General features: G+C 38.9%; 1 protein-coding gene across 6 annotated transcripts in view; it reads right to left on the bottom strand.

Moving 5' to 3' along the window:
- ube3c (ubiquitin protein ligase E3C) overlaps positions 1–14,534 on the bottom strand; it is a 169,830-nt gene that overhangs the window by 26,656 nt on the left and 128,640 nt on the right. For all 6 annotated transcript variants that reach the window (XM_078537131.1, XM_078537136.1, XM_078537147.1 and 3 more), the window contains 2 exons: positions 10,814–11,026; positions 3,708–3,896 (listed from right to left, as the gene is read on the bottom strand). In XM_078537131.1, coding sequence (XP_078393257.1) covers positions 3,708–3,896; positions 10,814–11,026 — 402 coding nt within the window. The remainder of the gene's footprint in view (positions 1–3,707; positions 3,897–10,813; positions 11,027–14,534) is intronic.

The raw sequence follows: 14,534 nt of genomic DNA, 5'->3' as shown, positions 1-14,534 counted from the left end.
AATTGGTGCTATTGAACTGTTTTATCCCACCCTTAAAAACCATGTTTTGCGTTTCTTAAGTGTCATGTATGTGTGTGTATAGGGATTTAAGAAGGGGCAGAGTTTAGCTTATAGAGTTATAAATTAACAGTTCATATATCTTTTGCCACTGGTTAAAGATGATTTGTTCAATAAACAGGTTATTTACTTATTAAGTTTACAAACCTGGTGCTCATATTCTGTTAAATTAACATTTAGGTGGTTTGATCAAACTTTTCACATTTGTCGCAGCTCAGGGAGCAGTAGGGCTTGATAGTGCAGCACACTATCCCCAGTGAGTCGTGACAACACTTAAAAATTTGAAAATTTAAATAGCTAAGTTATAAACTGTTAATTTCCCTGCAATTTTATTAAAGAAAGGCTCATCACCTTAAAGACTACTTGAATATGCACTGGAAATACCGTAATCTACAAGGCTACAGACCAAGACCTGGAAGATGGGATTAGACTGGATAGCTCTTTTTCAGCCAGCAAAGACACAATGGGCCAAATGGCATCTTTCTATGAAATGTATGGTAGAAATTTCATTCCCCAATTTCTCTTCCTCCCTCTTGGTCATTATTTCTTTATAATAGGAGCATTATACAAAACTAAGTTACAGTGACCAGCCATTTTATTGCAATTTTTAATGTCTGTAATACACGTGAATTTATACCATACTATAAAAATAATTGTTTGGTTGCACAGAACTGAAGTATTGCTGAAAGAGACATGCTGTTGAAGCTTTTCCTCTTGCACTCAATAAAACAGACAAGAATGTCAAATTTCAAAGGGAGCAACAATTTATAATTAACAATTGATTTCTCCCTTTGAAATTTGCATTCTTGCGTCTGTCCTGATGAATGCAAGATGAAAAGCTTTGGCAGTATGTCTCTTTTCTGAGCAACAATAATAATCCTGAATCATAAAAGAATCTGCAACTAAAGCTTACAAGTCAGGAACAAATCTGGAAGTGTTAGGTTTTACACCATATCAAGGTAAATGTTTTACAGGTAGCTAATTAAGAGGTTTACATTCTTGCGATAGGTTATCATCTGGATCTCTTTATGAAAAGGCAGACTTTAGATATTAATTCATTAGGCTTGGTTTTAAAACCCATCTAAAAGTTCATATTCAGCTCCCATGATGGCTCTGTTGACAGGTGCAATGCCCAATGAGAAAATGAGCAATATATCTTCTAAGTACGATCCTCGGTCTCCCAAAAATCCTTGTTCATTTTACCCACTGCATCTATCCCAGAGACTCAGACCAAATGCAACTACTCCATCCCACATTGCACCACCACTGATTGCAGAACTGCAGTGCACTACCTGCAAGGCTGGTGGAAGTAGATTTAATCAGAACTTTCAAAAAGGAATTGGATAGATGCTGGTAAAGGAAACTTCTGCAGGGCTTTGGGAAAAGTCTAGTGGAGTGAGACTATTTGGATAGCCAGTACAAACATGATGGGCTGAATGGCCTCCTTCAATGCTGTCTCATTGCCTGTATGGTCAATTTCATACCACATGTTGCCATTACTCAGAGCTGTAGAAGAATTTAAAAATTCATTACCAAAAGAAACTGAACCTTTTCTCATAGTTATGTAAATGCAAGCATCCCAACTGGCATATTAAAATATTGTTAAATGCAAAAGAACATGCAGTGCTACTCCAAGATGTTTACCAGCCTTCATTCATAGAATCACAGAAAGAAACAGCACAGGAGGTCATTCAGTCTATTTCTCCCCTACCAGGTTTTTGCTTGAGCTACCCAATTAATCCTCGGATTCTGCCCTTTCCCATCAGTCTTGAAAATCTCTCTTTATTTATCCATTTTGTTTAATCTTACTATTCAATCTGCTTTCACCACCCATTCAGGCAATGTATCCCAGATCACAACTTGCTGTGTAAAAAAAAAAGTGCCATCTTGCCCATCTGTGTCCCATGTTGTTGACCCATTCTACCACTGGAAAGAGTTTCTTCTATTTAACTCCATCAAAACCATTCATGCTTGTGAACACCTCTATCAAATCTCCTCTCAACTTGCTCTGCAACTTTCTCTAGGAAAAGGTTTCTCAAAAATAGTTAACTAAATTAGTCAATTTAAGGCAATGTTATTGAATGTTAAATATTGCTGGGAAATTGAGAAACTCCTGTATGTAACTGTTGGAAGTAATTTATGATGTATCCCATTAAAAGAAAAAAATTATCCCTCTTTAAAAGCCTTTGGAAAGCTGCCGAATACAATTCTAAAACTGTAAATGCTATTCAGCTTTTGCACTTCGGTAGTTGTAAAAAAAGTGTAGCTAAAGTAATGCTACTGTTGAATTATTTCTGCATAAGTAATCCATCTTCTACATCTGTATTGTTGGGTTTTAGAAAAGGAAAAAAAAAAAAACTTGATTTACACAGCGCTTCTCATGACCACCAAACATCTCAAAGCACTTTACAGGGAATTAAGTACTTTTGAAGTGGGATCACTTATGTAGGGAATGCAGCAGCCAATTTGCACGCAGGAAAACCTCACAAAGATCATTGTGATAATGACCAGATAATCTGTTTTTGTGACGTTGATTAGGGGATAAACATTGGCCAGGATACCTGGTTACCCTGGTCTTTGCATAGTGCCATGGAATCTTTTATGTCCATCTGATAAGCCAGATGGGACAATGATTTAACATCTCCTCTGAAAGTCAACATCTTTAACAGTGCAGCACTCATTCAGTACTGCACTGGCATGTCAGCCTTGATTTTTGTGCTGAAGTCCTGGGGCTGAATTTTATGTCCCGTGGGCAGGCTCACGGCCGCCCTGATTGGGCGTAAAATTGTGCAAGACGTCATCAGGTGAGCATCAAATTCGCGCGATATTTCGCTCGGTGGGCACACTCAAAAGTTGGATGCGCACCTGCCAACAATAAAGATGGCAATTAAACCCATTAACGGCGCAACTGTCTCCAATTTTTTGTGGCCCGTACAATCTTATGGTTGGCGGATGGGCAAATCAGCCGGACAGCCTATGTATTTTTCGTCAAACCTCATCCAATGGCGGGATGAAATTTCTGTTATGAAATAAAATTAAAATAAATATGTGGACAGCATTTTTATCAGCTATATTTTCAGGTGATTGATTGTGATGCATGGACTTTTTTTTTTTGCAGCTTTTTAAACATTTATTTTAGCATTTTCAGCTGTCTTCAGGGAGCTTTCTCACAGCGCTCACCTGCGCCCGCGGAGAGCCTTCTTCCTGCCCCCACCCTGGCAGCATTGAGCTTTTCAGCACGTTTCATGCTGGTTGGCCATTAATTGGCCAGCCAGCGTGAAATCACGGTCGGGTGCCGATAATGGTCGCGGGCCCATCGATCACGCACGCCTGCCAAAGGTAAAATTCAGGCCCTGGAGAGGGGCTTGAACTCAGAGCCATGTGGCTCAGAAGTGAGTGTGCTGCCAATGGAGCCATGGCTGACACTTGCAAACTTAGGAGCTTGGATCACAAAGAAAAGTAAAGTAATCAGGCTAAATGTTTAATACTTACTGAAATGTTCTTTATTTCCTAAAACCCACAATAAAATAAACTAACAAGTTTCTTCCACCATACAGTGAATGAATGCCTTTGGTTAAAAAAAAGATTTCTGGTGGTTTAGGTAATAAGGCAAGACAAAGTTACATAATTACAGAAAGGTCATGGTTTACCTGAAGCTCTTGTTGGTCAAACATCCTCAGCCACTCTAGGTTCACAACATTAGCCACACCTTGTCGGAATGCAAGACAGTGTGGTCGGATCTGCTTGTTAAGCCTGTAGTCCGCAACAAGATGGATGTAAGCTATCCTGTTAGCACTAGTAACAGGAATATCCTTTCCACCTAGCTTCAGCTCCACCACCTAACATGAAAAAGGTTTTCAGTTAGAATACTGAATCAATATTTTAATTGACTTAATAAGCATTTTAGGAACAAACAAAGTTTGCATAAGTTACCGTTGGGGTCCATCTGGTCTCCAATATTTGGAAATATCACATTCCATAATACCTCTCTTACCAATTTTTTAATTTACTTGTTCACGGGGTATGGGCGCCATTGGCTAGACCAGCAATTTATTGCCCATCCCTAAATTTCCCTTAAGGTGGTGAGCCGCCTTCTTGAGCTGCTGCAGTCCATGTATTGTAGGAACACCCACAGTGCTGTTAGGGAGTTCCAGGATTTTGATCCAGCGACACTGAAGTTTACAGCGATTGTCTGTTAAATTTTAAATTGATCAACTTTCTCTCCACCTTTCCCAGTTCCATGATTGAAATGCTACAAAAAGGTTTTCCCTCCTGCTACAATACTGAAATGGCTCATATCCAAGTCAATGTCAAAGTCACAAATGGAATCTTCCGTGACTGTAACAAAGAATTTTTTCCTCCTAGTCCTTCTCAATCCATCTTCAGTTTTTGACACGACAGCTAACCTCAGCATCCTTCTCCAGTACCCCTCCAGTGTTGTTCAGCAAGGTGGAATTGGCTCCCCTGCTCCCATTCTCATCTACCCAGTCATAGCTGGACAATCACCTGCATTGCTTCTCTTCTTGTTCCCATACCCTTACCGCTGGTGTATCCCAAAGATTTATACATGTCTGCATCTTATTTCTCACCTACAGGGTGCTCATTGACATCGCCTGAAAATACACTGTCAATTTTAACATGTACGCTAACAACATCCAACTCTATCTTAGCACTGGCTCTCTCAAGCCCTCCACAGAATCCTGTGATTTAACCTTCCCTGCTATACAAAGGCTTCAGTGGAAGGTAAAAATATTTGTTATTTTATCATGAATGCCTCATTTTTCCCATGATCAGGACACAAAATCAAGACATTGAATTTTTTTTCCTGTAAATCTTGCATAACTAAAACACAATTTTTTAAAAATTCACTTTTGAGATGTGGGCATCGCTGGCTAAGCCAGCCCCTAATTGCCCTCGAGGTAGTGGTTGTGAGCTGCTTTCTTGAACTGCTGCAGTTCCTGTGGTGTAGGTACACCCACACTGCTGTTAGGGAGTGAGTTCCAGGATTTTGACCCAGCAACAGCGAAAGAACAGTGAAATGGTTCCAAGTCAGGACGGTGAGTGGCTTGGAGGGGAACTTCCAGGTGGCGGTGTTCCCATGTGTCTGGTGGCCTTGTCCTTCTAGATGGTAGCGGTCATGGGTTAGGAAGGTGCTGTCTAAGAAGCCTTGATGAATTCCTGCAGTGCATCTTGTAGATGGTACACACTGCTGCTACTGTGCGTTGGTGGTGGAGGGAGTGAATGTCTGATGGAGAGGTGCTAATCAAGCAGGCTGCTTTGTCCTGGATGCTGTCACGCTTTTTGAGTGTTGTTGGAGCTGCATTCATCCAAGCAAGTGGAGAGTATTCCATCACATTCCTGACTTGTACCTTGTAGATGGTAGACATGCTTTGGGGAGTCAGGAAGTGAGGTACTCACCACAGAATTCCTAGCCTCTGACCTTAAGTAGAAACATTCAATTATTGAAGCACAATTCTTCTGGCAACTACCGAAGTCAATTATCTCCCTTGATAGCAGCTTTGATGTTAAGTTAAATATCGGCTCAGAAGGCAAGTGAAATTAAAAATTCTATGCTATTAAGGTTTGAGGTGGTGCATAGTTTAGGAACATAGTTGGAGTAGGCCATTCAGCCCCTCGATCCTGCTCTCTTATTCAACTAGATCATTGCTGATTGTCTACCTCAACACTATTTTCCCACATTATCCACATATCTCTTGATGTCATTAGTATCTAGAAATCTATCCATCTGTCTTGAACATACTCAATGACTAAGCTTCCAGAACTCCTTGGGGTCGAGAATTCCAAAGATTCACTACTCATCAGTTTCTTTTACACATATCTGTTGGGGATAAATGGAAATTTATTGCTAGTTTCCCCAAGATTATTATGGTGGTGGGTCACTTTACAGGGCAGTAGGATTGAACTATGTAGTGCGGGACAAACGTAGGCCATGTGGTAACCAGGCTTCTTTCAAAAGGGGATATAAATAAGCATCGCTATGGGTATCCATCCACAGCTGGGTCAAAGTGATATTGCACACACCATGATTCAAGAGGATTTCTGACACATAGAATAGTACAGCTACAACACTGGCATCTACCCGGCTATGTGGAAAATTTCCCAGGTATGTCCTGCACACAAAAAGCAGGACAAACTGGCCAATTACCGCCCCATCAGTCTACGCTTGATCATCAGTAAAGTAGCGGAAGGGGTCATCAACAGTGTTAACAAGCAGCACTTGATTAGCAATAATCTGCTCACTGATGCCCAGTTTGGGTTCTGCCAGGGCCACTCAGATCCCTACCTCATTACAGCCTTGGTTCAAACATGGACAAAAGATCTGAACTCCCGAGGTGAGTGAGATTGACTGCCCTCGATATCAAGGCCGCAACTGACTGAGTGTGGCATTAAGGAGCCCTAGTAAAACTGGAGTCAATGGGAATCAGGGGAAAAGTCACCGCTGGTTGGAGTCATACCTAGCACAAAAGGAAGACGGTTGTGGTTGTTGGAGGTCAGTCATCTCAGCTCCAGGACATCACTACAGGAGTTCCTCAAGGTTGTGGCCCACACCCAACCATCTTCAGCTGCTTCATCAATGACCTTCCTGCCATCATAAGGTCAGGAGTGAGGATGTTCGCTGATGATTGCATAATGTTCAACATCATTTGCGACTCCTCAGACACTGAAGCAGTGCATGTTCAAATGCAGCAAGACCTGGACAATGTCCAGGCTTGGGCTTACAAGTGGCAAGTAACTTTCATGCCACACAAGTGCCAGGCAATGACCATCTTCAACAAGAGAGAGAATCTAACCATCGCCTCTTGACGTTCAATGGCATTACCATCGCTGAATACCCCACTATCAACATCCTGGAGGTTACCATTGACTAGAAACTGAACTGGACGAGTCATATAAATACTGTGGCTACAAGAGCAGGTCAGAGGCTAGGAATCGAGCGACAAGTAACTCACCACCTGACTCCCCAAAACCTGTCCACCATCTACAAGGCACAAGGCAGGAGTGTGATGGAATACTCCACACTCGCCGGGATAAGTGCAGCTCCCACAACACTCAAGAAGCTTGACACCATCCAGGACAAAGCTCGCTTGATTGGCACCACATCCACAAGCATTCACTCCCTCCACCACTGATGCACAGTAGCAGCAGTGTGTACCATCTACAAGCTGCACTGCAGCAATTCGCCAAGGCTCCTTAGACAGCACGTTCCAAACCCATGACCACTACCACCTAGAAGGACAAGGGTAGCAGATGGATGGGAACACCACAACCTGGAAGTTCCCCTCCAAGTCACTCACTATCCTGACTTGGAAATATATTGCCATTCCTTCACTCTCGCCAGATCAAAATCCTGGAACTCCCTTCCGAACAGCATTGTGGGTGTACCTACATCACATGGACTGCAGTGGTTCAAGAAGGCAGCTCACCACCAGCTTCTCATGGGCAGCTAGGGATGGGTATTAAATGCTGGCCCAGCCAACGAAGCCCACATCCCATGAATGAATAAAAAAACCATCACGACACAACAAAGAATTACAAGTCATTTTACAGATCAAATATTTGTTCCATGTGCTGGAGGGGAAATCCCATTCTGTACATAATAGTTATATAACTAGTGACAGGTAAACTTATGGAAGAACATGGTGGTATTGAGATAATTTTTTTGCAATGTTTATTTGTCCTATTCATTTGATAACTTTAACTTGATACAAGATACTTAAATTTCACTTCAGAAAAAACTCAAATATGAATCTTGTATTTTAAATTGTCAACTGTTTGCATCTTTGTTCTGCATAGTAAATAATTTCATAGTCTTACTGTTAATCTCTTAACACTGGGACAATGCTATAGTCAGAAAGGGAGGGAATGGCAAAGCAATGCCAAGAGGAACACAATATTTGAAATGTACAGATGAAACAAAAATATAGGATTTGGAAAGCGAGGAAGGTTGTAAAAAATTAAGAGTACACAAACAGATTAATGTAACGGTGAACAGTAGAAAGTTCAAATTAATGCCACGTTTAAGACATTGCATTTTGCAAGTAAAAACAAGGAATGGGCGCATACACAATGAAAATGCGTGAACTGATATGGTGGAATCTTGCGTCCTGCTTTCAAGCTGTGAGAAAAGGCTGCATTTGGGTCACATAGCCAATGTACACCCCATTCAATTTGCAGCTCCACCGAATCAATGCAGGCAAATAGGTTAAGATCAAAACTCTTTAAAGTGCATGATATGTAGATAAAGTTGTAAAAACCTTTCACATTTTATAAACTCTGTCACAGGTAACAAGAGGCAAGAAATAAGGACAAAATTGGTAAACTGGATGCCAGTTGTAATACAATGTCCATTATAGGATGACAAAACAATAGAATCATTAGAATGGTTACAACAGAGGAGGCTGCCATTTGGCCCATTGGCTCTATGCAAGAGCAACTTAGCTAGTCCTACTCCTGCCATTTCCCCATAACCCTACAAATTTTTTCTCCTTTTGAAAACCATGATTAAATTTGCCTTCACCACACTCTCAGGCAGTACATTCCAGATCCTCTCAACTCGCCGTGTGTAGAATATACACTCTAGAGATTGACCAGAAGTCAGTGAGAGAAGGGTAATTAAATATAAGTTGGTCACAGAGAACGAGAAGAGGCAAGGAGAAATCTCTTTTATGCAGAGACTTTATAGAGCAAGGAACCTTTGGTCACTGCGAATAGTTGGGGCAGAAGCTACTGCACTTTTTTTTTTTAAAAGGAAAGGGGATAAACTTTGTGACTATATTACAGGGCAATGGAATGACTTTTGTAGTGCTCTAGCTAAGATCTGGCACAGACAGGGTGAGCTTCCATGCTGTACAGCTCCACAGTTTTGTCTGGTTAGGTGTGTCACAAAACATTCTGGCACAAAATATGCCAAGTGGCAACTACATGGCTACACCCAGAATAAGACTACATACTCTCAATTGTCCATTCCCAACAATTTAAATGAACTTTTTTTTCCCTATGTTCAAATTGGGAAAAGAGTCTTTCATTAACTGCCTGGTTGATGAACTTTGTATCAGTTATCTTTTCTGGTGTTACTAAAATGATTAGTTCAGAAGTGGAGGAAGTTCATTTACATCCTTTATTTCAAAGGGGCAAATGCATATTTATCTTATCAATGTACTTAAGGGCAACTTTAAAAGAGTTGTGCAATAATTAGTACAACAGAGCCCTGTCATTTTTGGAAAATCCGAACTCTAGATCCTCAAGACAACGAACCTGAAGAATTACATATAAAGTGGTTTTAAGTTGAAATCAAGACGGGCAATAGTTCTGGTGAAAATCTCTATGAGCTCACAGCATACTGTTGTAATGTCAGAAGAAAAATGGTGCTCGCCTCCTGTGTATTATATTTAAGCTGGCTAAACTAATGAGTGTAGGAGTTACCAATGCAGCCCCAACATTATCAGAGGAGATTTTCTGACTTGTATTGTGACAAAACATTCAAACACTGCCGTGATTTATTATTAAGATGAGGAGATGCAGATAAATGAATCAAATTTAAAATACTAATGGTTGTGTATGGGGACACTGATAATGGATCAATGTCTCAACTGGCCTAAAATATGTAGCCCAACCAGAAATTTTCAGTTGGTTTGGAAGAGCTTAACTTTTTTTTTAAGTTAGGAAACAGTTATCTCTTAAGGTGCTGTTTTTAACTATTATAAATGCCAGCAGTTGCAAGAAAAAGTTTCACAAGAGTAACTACATTTTTGTATTAAAGTACAAATTTAAAATGCCCTACTTTAGCTACAGCAACCATACGATGTACACCAATTTTTAAAAATCCTGAATAACATTCACTTTACTTCAAATTAAAATCTATATCAATATAAGTTTGTTTTAGGAATTTCAGTTTTTCCTCCCAGTTAAATTCAGCAGGCATGTTTACATAGCAATCTTGAAGGAAATTTCTGACAACAATATCCTTTGCTCAACACATTTCAGTCAGGCATTGTGAATTACAAATTGCAAAGGTCAAAGGTCAGTGCCATAGTAATTACAGATCTAGTCAAACAGTAAAGCCTTGTATTGCCTGTGGAAACTAGTTGAATGGTTAGCCGTTTTACTATGGATGTTAAGGCTGCACCAGTGAAATCATTTTATTTAAAGCTAGGGGAAAGAAAGACCAAATGTTACTGTCACAAAGTTAAAATAGATTGTTTTATTCTTGATTCAAGAGCTAGCTAGGTTACTGAAGTTTGCTTTATGCAAACCTATGATTTACTAAAACTACAGTGTACACAGTGATAATCTTGTGCTCAAATTATAATTCCAATAACATTAAAATTACTTCATAAAACATATATAAAGAGAAGATAATAACATCGATATAACTAAGCAAACAGGTATGGTAATAAACAGGTTACAACCATACTAAGGAAACACAGCACTAAATTTAAAAAACATGGCTGAGATTGAAATCACCAGCCTTTATGACAGTGGAAAAGGACAATGATAAATACTAGAAAAAGATAGAAATAGTTAATTGCCATGTTTTGCACACAGTTACACCAGGTCAGACACACAACCCCTTCATTCACACCTCATACAACTGAAATGGTCAATAAAACTGTATCTCCAGCAAAGAATTGCACAAAGATCACTGCCACAAGTGTGCTCTATCTGTTTAATCTGTCCTCCAATCAGATAGTTTAATTAATTATTAACAGTGATTCAGAAAATCTGCAGGACTAACCTGTGCTTCTCCAAGCTCATTGTTTACCACTGTGAAATTGAGTCCAAGTTCCTCAACATCACCTTCATAGCTCTTTAGAAAGAGCAGGTTTTTGTACATTTCAGGATCCAACGAGGCAAGGTGATGAATGTCAACATCTGCACTCGTGCCCAAGAGCTTGGACAGAAAGAAGCTGGCAAAAGGCAGTTCGACCAACATGTTTTCATATAGGGCCTGCAATAAACAGAAGGGAATTAGGCAACAAATCAGGTTTTTTTCAAGATGGATCATTAGAAATAACTCAAGTTTCCACTCTTATAAGCAACCTTCTGTTGCATCGGAGTGTATATTGTACCACCGAGGTCATTAGGCCAAAATTAAAGCTAAAGCTTTATTTGACAACGTTACAGTTATGATGAAAACCAACACCCAGGCTCCAATTTTTTAGTACAAATTTCACTGAAATATCAGTGGATCAACATATTAAAAAAGTTTCCCCATAACATTAAGCAAGTTAGCCTCAGTAATTCCTACATATATTATGCTGACTGATAACCAAAGAATGTGTCACAATTTAATTTTTTTTAACGCTAAGACAATATAAAGACAAATATATACAGATAGGCTGATGGCTGAAGTGATTATTAAGAAAAGTTTAGTGCAAGGTGTGTTGCACCATGATGCAGTCAATAACCAGAAAGGAGAACAGTTGGGCAAGAGTTACAAAGAACACTATTTATGAAATAGTGTGCACCAGTAACTGAAGGTACACTGACAATGAAAAAATCGAATAATTTAATACTACGCTTATAATTTTTTAAAAAACTTTAATAAAAATGCTGCTTGCTCATAAAATAGGTTTGAGCTAATTTAATGCATCCATCTAATTTTAAAGTTGCATTTTGCTCCAGTGTTATTTGAGCATTTTCATGTGGTACAAACTCGAGCATTCATAAAATACTGATTTATCTTTTTTTAAATCCAGTGCTTAACTCTGTAATCACTTGAACTGAATCAAAACAAGATGCTATTGTTAAAAAGCTATTCTATTTGTTCTTTTGAATCCATCTTTATATTCTACATTCGAAGAAATGTAGAATGCCTAACATTGTGTTCTAAAATTAGCTATATTAATCATAAGTGTCAGCCGTGGCTCAGTCGTACCACTATCACATGTCAGAAAGTCAAGGGCTCAAGCACCATTCCAGCACATGTAATGTAAGCAGACTCCAGAGAAAGTGGAGGTACATGTGTGTGATTATCTGGGCTAGATCACAATGGGATGCTGTTGTTGCATGTATGGCAGCATAACCTGCGGGTGTACATGAGGCAGTTAACAGTCAACTCCACTAAAAGATCTTCAGACCTCTTCACAGCAACTGTTTCCACTGAACCGAAGATATCTATGGCAGACACAAATTCACCATTTACTTTCCATGCTCTGCACTCTGTTTTTAAATAAGAAATTCATTAATTTCTCATTTCACTACATTCCTTACAGCAATTCATAATGCACACCAATAGTCCAAAATCAAATGAAATGCAATTTTTCACACAAACAAGAAAACCAAATTCTAATTTACTTTTAGAGTAGTTACCTTTGCATCACTACTTTTGCCTTTGGCTGCACTACAAATAATTCAAATGCAGTACATACATTTGAATGTAATTTAAAATATATCTTAGGTTAACCATTGTAACCTTACACATCAGAATTTGTAGAAATTGATCAACAAATATAATGGGAATCCACTTTGCATTATGCAAACTGACCTCTTGAATATGCAAATTCTTTAACCTAGTCCTATTAATATTCCAGTTATGAAGCTGCAACAATATGAATGAAAGCTATAAGATGCATTTCAAGGATCTGTGTTTTATAGGTATATTTACTGCCCAAAATTATGCCAAAATGATTGAGCTAAAATTGATTCATTATGCAGGAAACCTTTTTAATACAAGTAAGTGCTGTGCAATTAATGCAAATGGTGGCGCAATCTGGAAAATAAATGTGAACAATATCAAAAGCTGCCAAATGGATTTAGTAACTTATGGCATCAAGAATCAATAAAGAAACAAATGCCTACTTTTCTTTGGTCATCAATCGGAACTATACTTTGCATCAACACTCACCTTCACAACACACATGCACTATAAAACATAATACCACTGCCAAATGAATACTTTTGCTTAAACAGAAGAAAGTTATTGGGTAACCTATTTGCGCAGGAAACTATAAATTGTTCTCAAAGAATCAAATACAGGCTCCAAAGCAAAAGAATAAGCTGACGTAACCTTGAAAAACAATTTGTATTAGATGTCGATAAGAATAGTGCCAACATTTTTAAATTATAACATACGTAACACAATATTGTGATTATACAAAACAAATAGAAGTTATTTAAACCTGTGTGCAATAAAAAAAATTAGAAATCTTAATGGGAAATTGCTCTAATTTATGTGACGAGCATGGAGATTTCACTATGAAACTAGAATGGAGATGGAATTATTCTCACAAAAAAATCAAAGAATTCGTGAATGCAGCAAATTGACTACAGAAAGCTCACATTTTTAATTAAAGAGATCTTCAATTCCTTGAATCAGTTCAGCTCAGATTAAGAGTGGATTAGGATGCAATGCTTCCAAATCAGCCATCTTTTCAAGAATATGTTACATTAGTAGCTGAAAGAGGAGGATAAGATTCAAAGATGGTTATGTAGAATTTGAAACTTTAAACCTACACTAGATCACTTGAACAAAACTTGGGTTACTGACAAGGCGACCATGACAGACTAGTACAAAAGTGGTTTTATTATAACAGGAAAATTCCCCATGAAATATGCTTCTGAAGGAAGTTGCCAAGCAGAGGCCAGATGCTTCCCCCACAGCGAGTGAAAGAAAAATAAATTATCTCCCATCAGTTGCCATTTTAGAAACCTAAAAGAACAGCTACACACCAAAGAAACTACATGCATAGGATGATGAGTGTAATATGGCAAAAGCTGTACATACCTAGCTATTTAATGCAAAAAACCCTTGCACAACAGTCGCATGATCTAAAGCACCAGACATGTAATACATACTTTGTTAATTTCAAGAAAGCAATTGTACTTTATAGCAATAAATGGACCCACAGCCACATGCTAACTTACATGGCATAATCTCCCTGACCTTATAAAACAGCATATCCTCTGACTTGCTATAAGCATGCCACAGGAGATTCAGATACTGCTGATGCTACCATAACATTAGGAAACTATAAAGATGGGTTTTGTTGCTTGGCTGGTACTTCAACGTGTACAACCATAAATAAGAATGATGTCTATTGAGATTATCCATTCAAGTCTGTAATCCCTGAGGCAATGCTTATAGAAACCAGTATCAGCATCCGCTTCTACACATTCTGAATTTCCTCAATGCTATCAACTTAGTTCAGGTGACAGCAATCTGGCATCTGAAGCAGAAAACTGTGGGTTAAGAGTACCACTCACCAACATTTACCTTTCTAATGTGCCACTGGTCTTCTTGCACACTGGCTGCAACGTTCAAGTCCATTTAAATGGCTGTTTGTGCTCGTGCATGTGCAGAGTAGTGATGCCATAGTGCTATAACATCACCACAGTAATAACTATGTTTGTACATGCTAATGCGTCTGTTGCTGCCATATCATCAATTTGGCCTCAGAAAGAAAGCAACTGTCAGGAAGACAAAGGAAGAAAACAGGTCTTCCTGGTTAAGCAGT

This window comes from Cetorhinus maximus, chromosome 3 (genome assembly GCF_964194155.1).
Source record: "Cetorhinus maximus chromosome 3, sCetMax3.hap1.1, whole genome shotgun sequence".
In the NCBI taxonomy this organism is placed as follows: Eukaryota; Metazoa; Chordata; class Chondrichthyes; order Lamniformes; family Cetorhinidae; genus Cetorhinus; species Cetorhinus maximus.
This window is presented reverse-complemented; position numbering and strand designations above follow the sequence as displayed.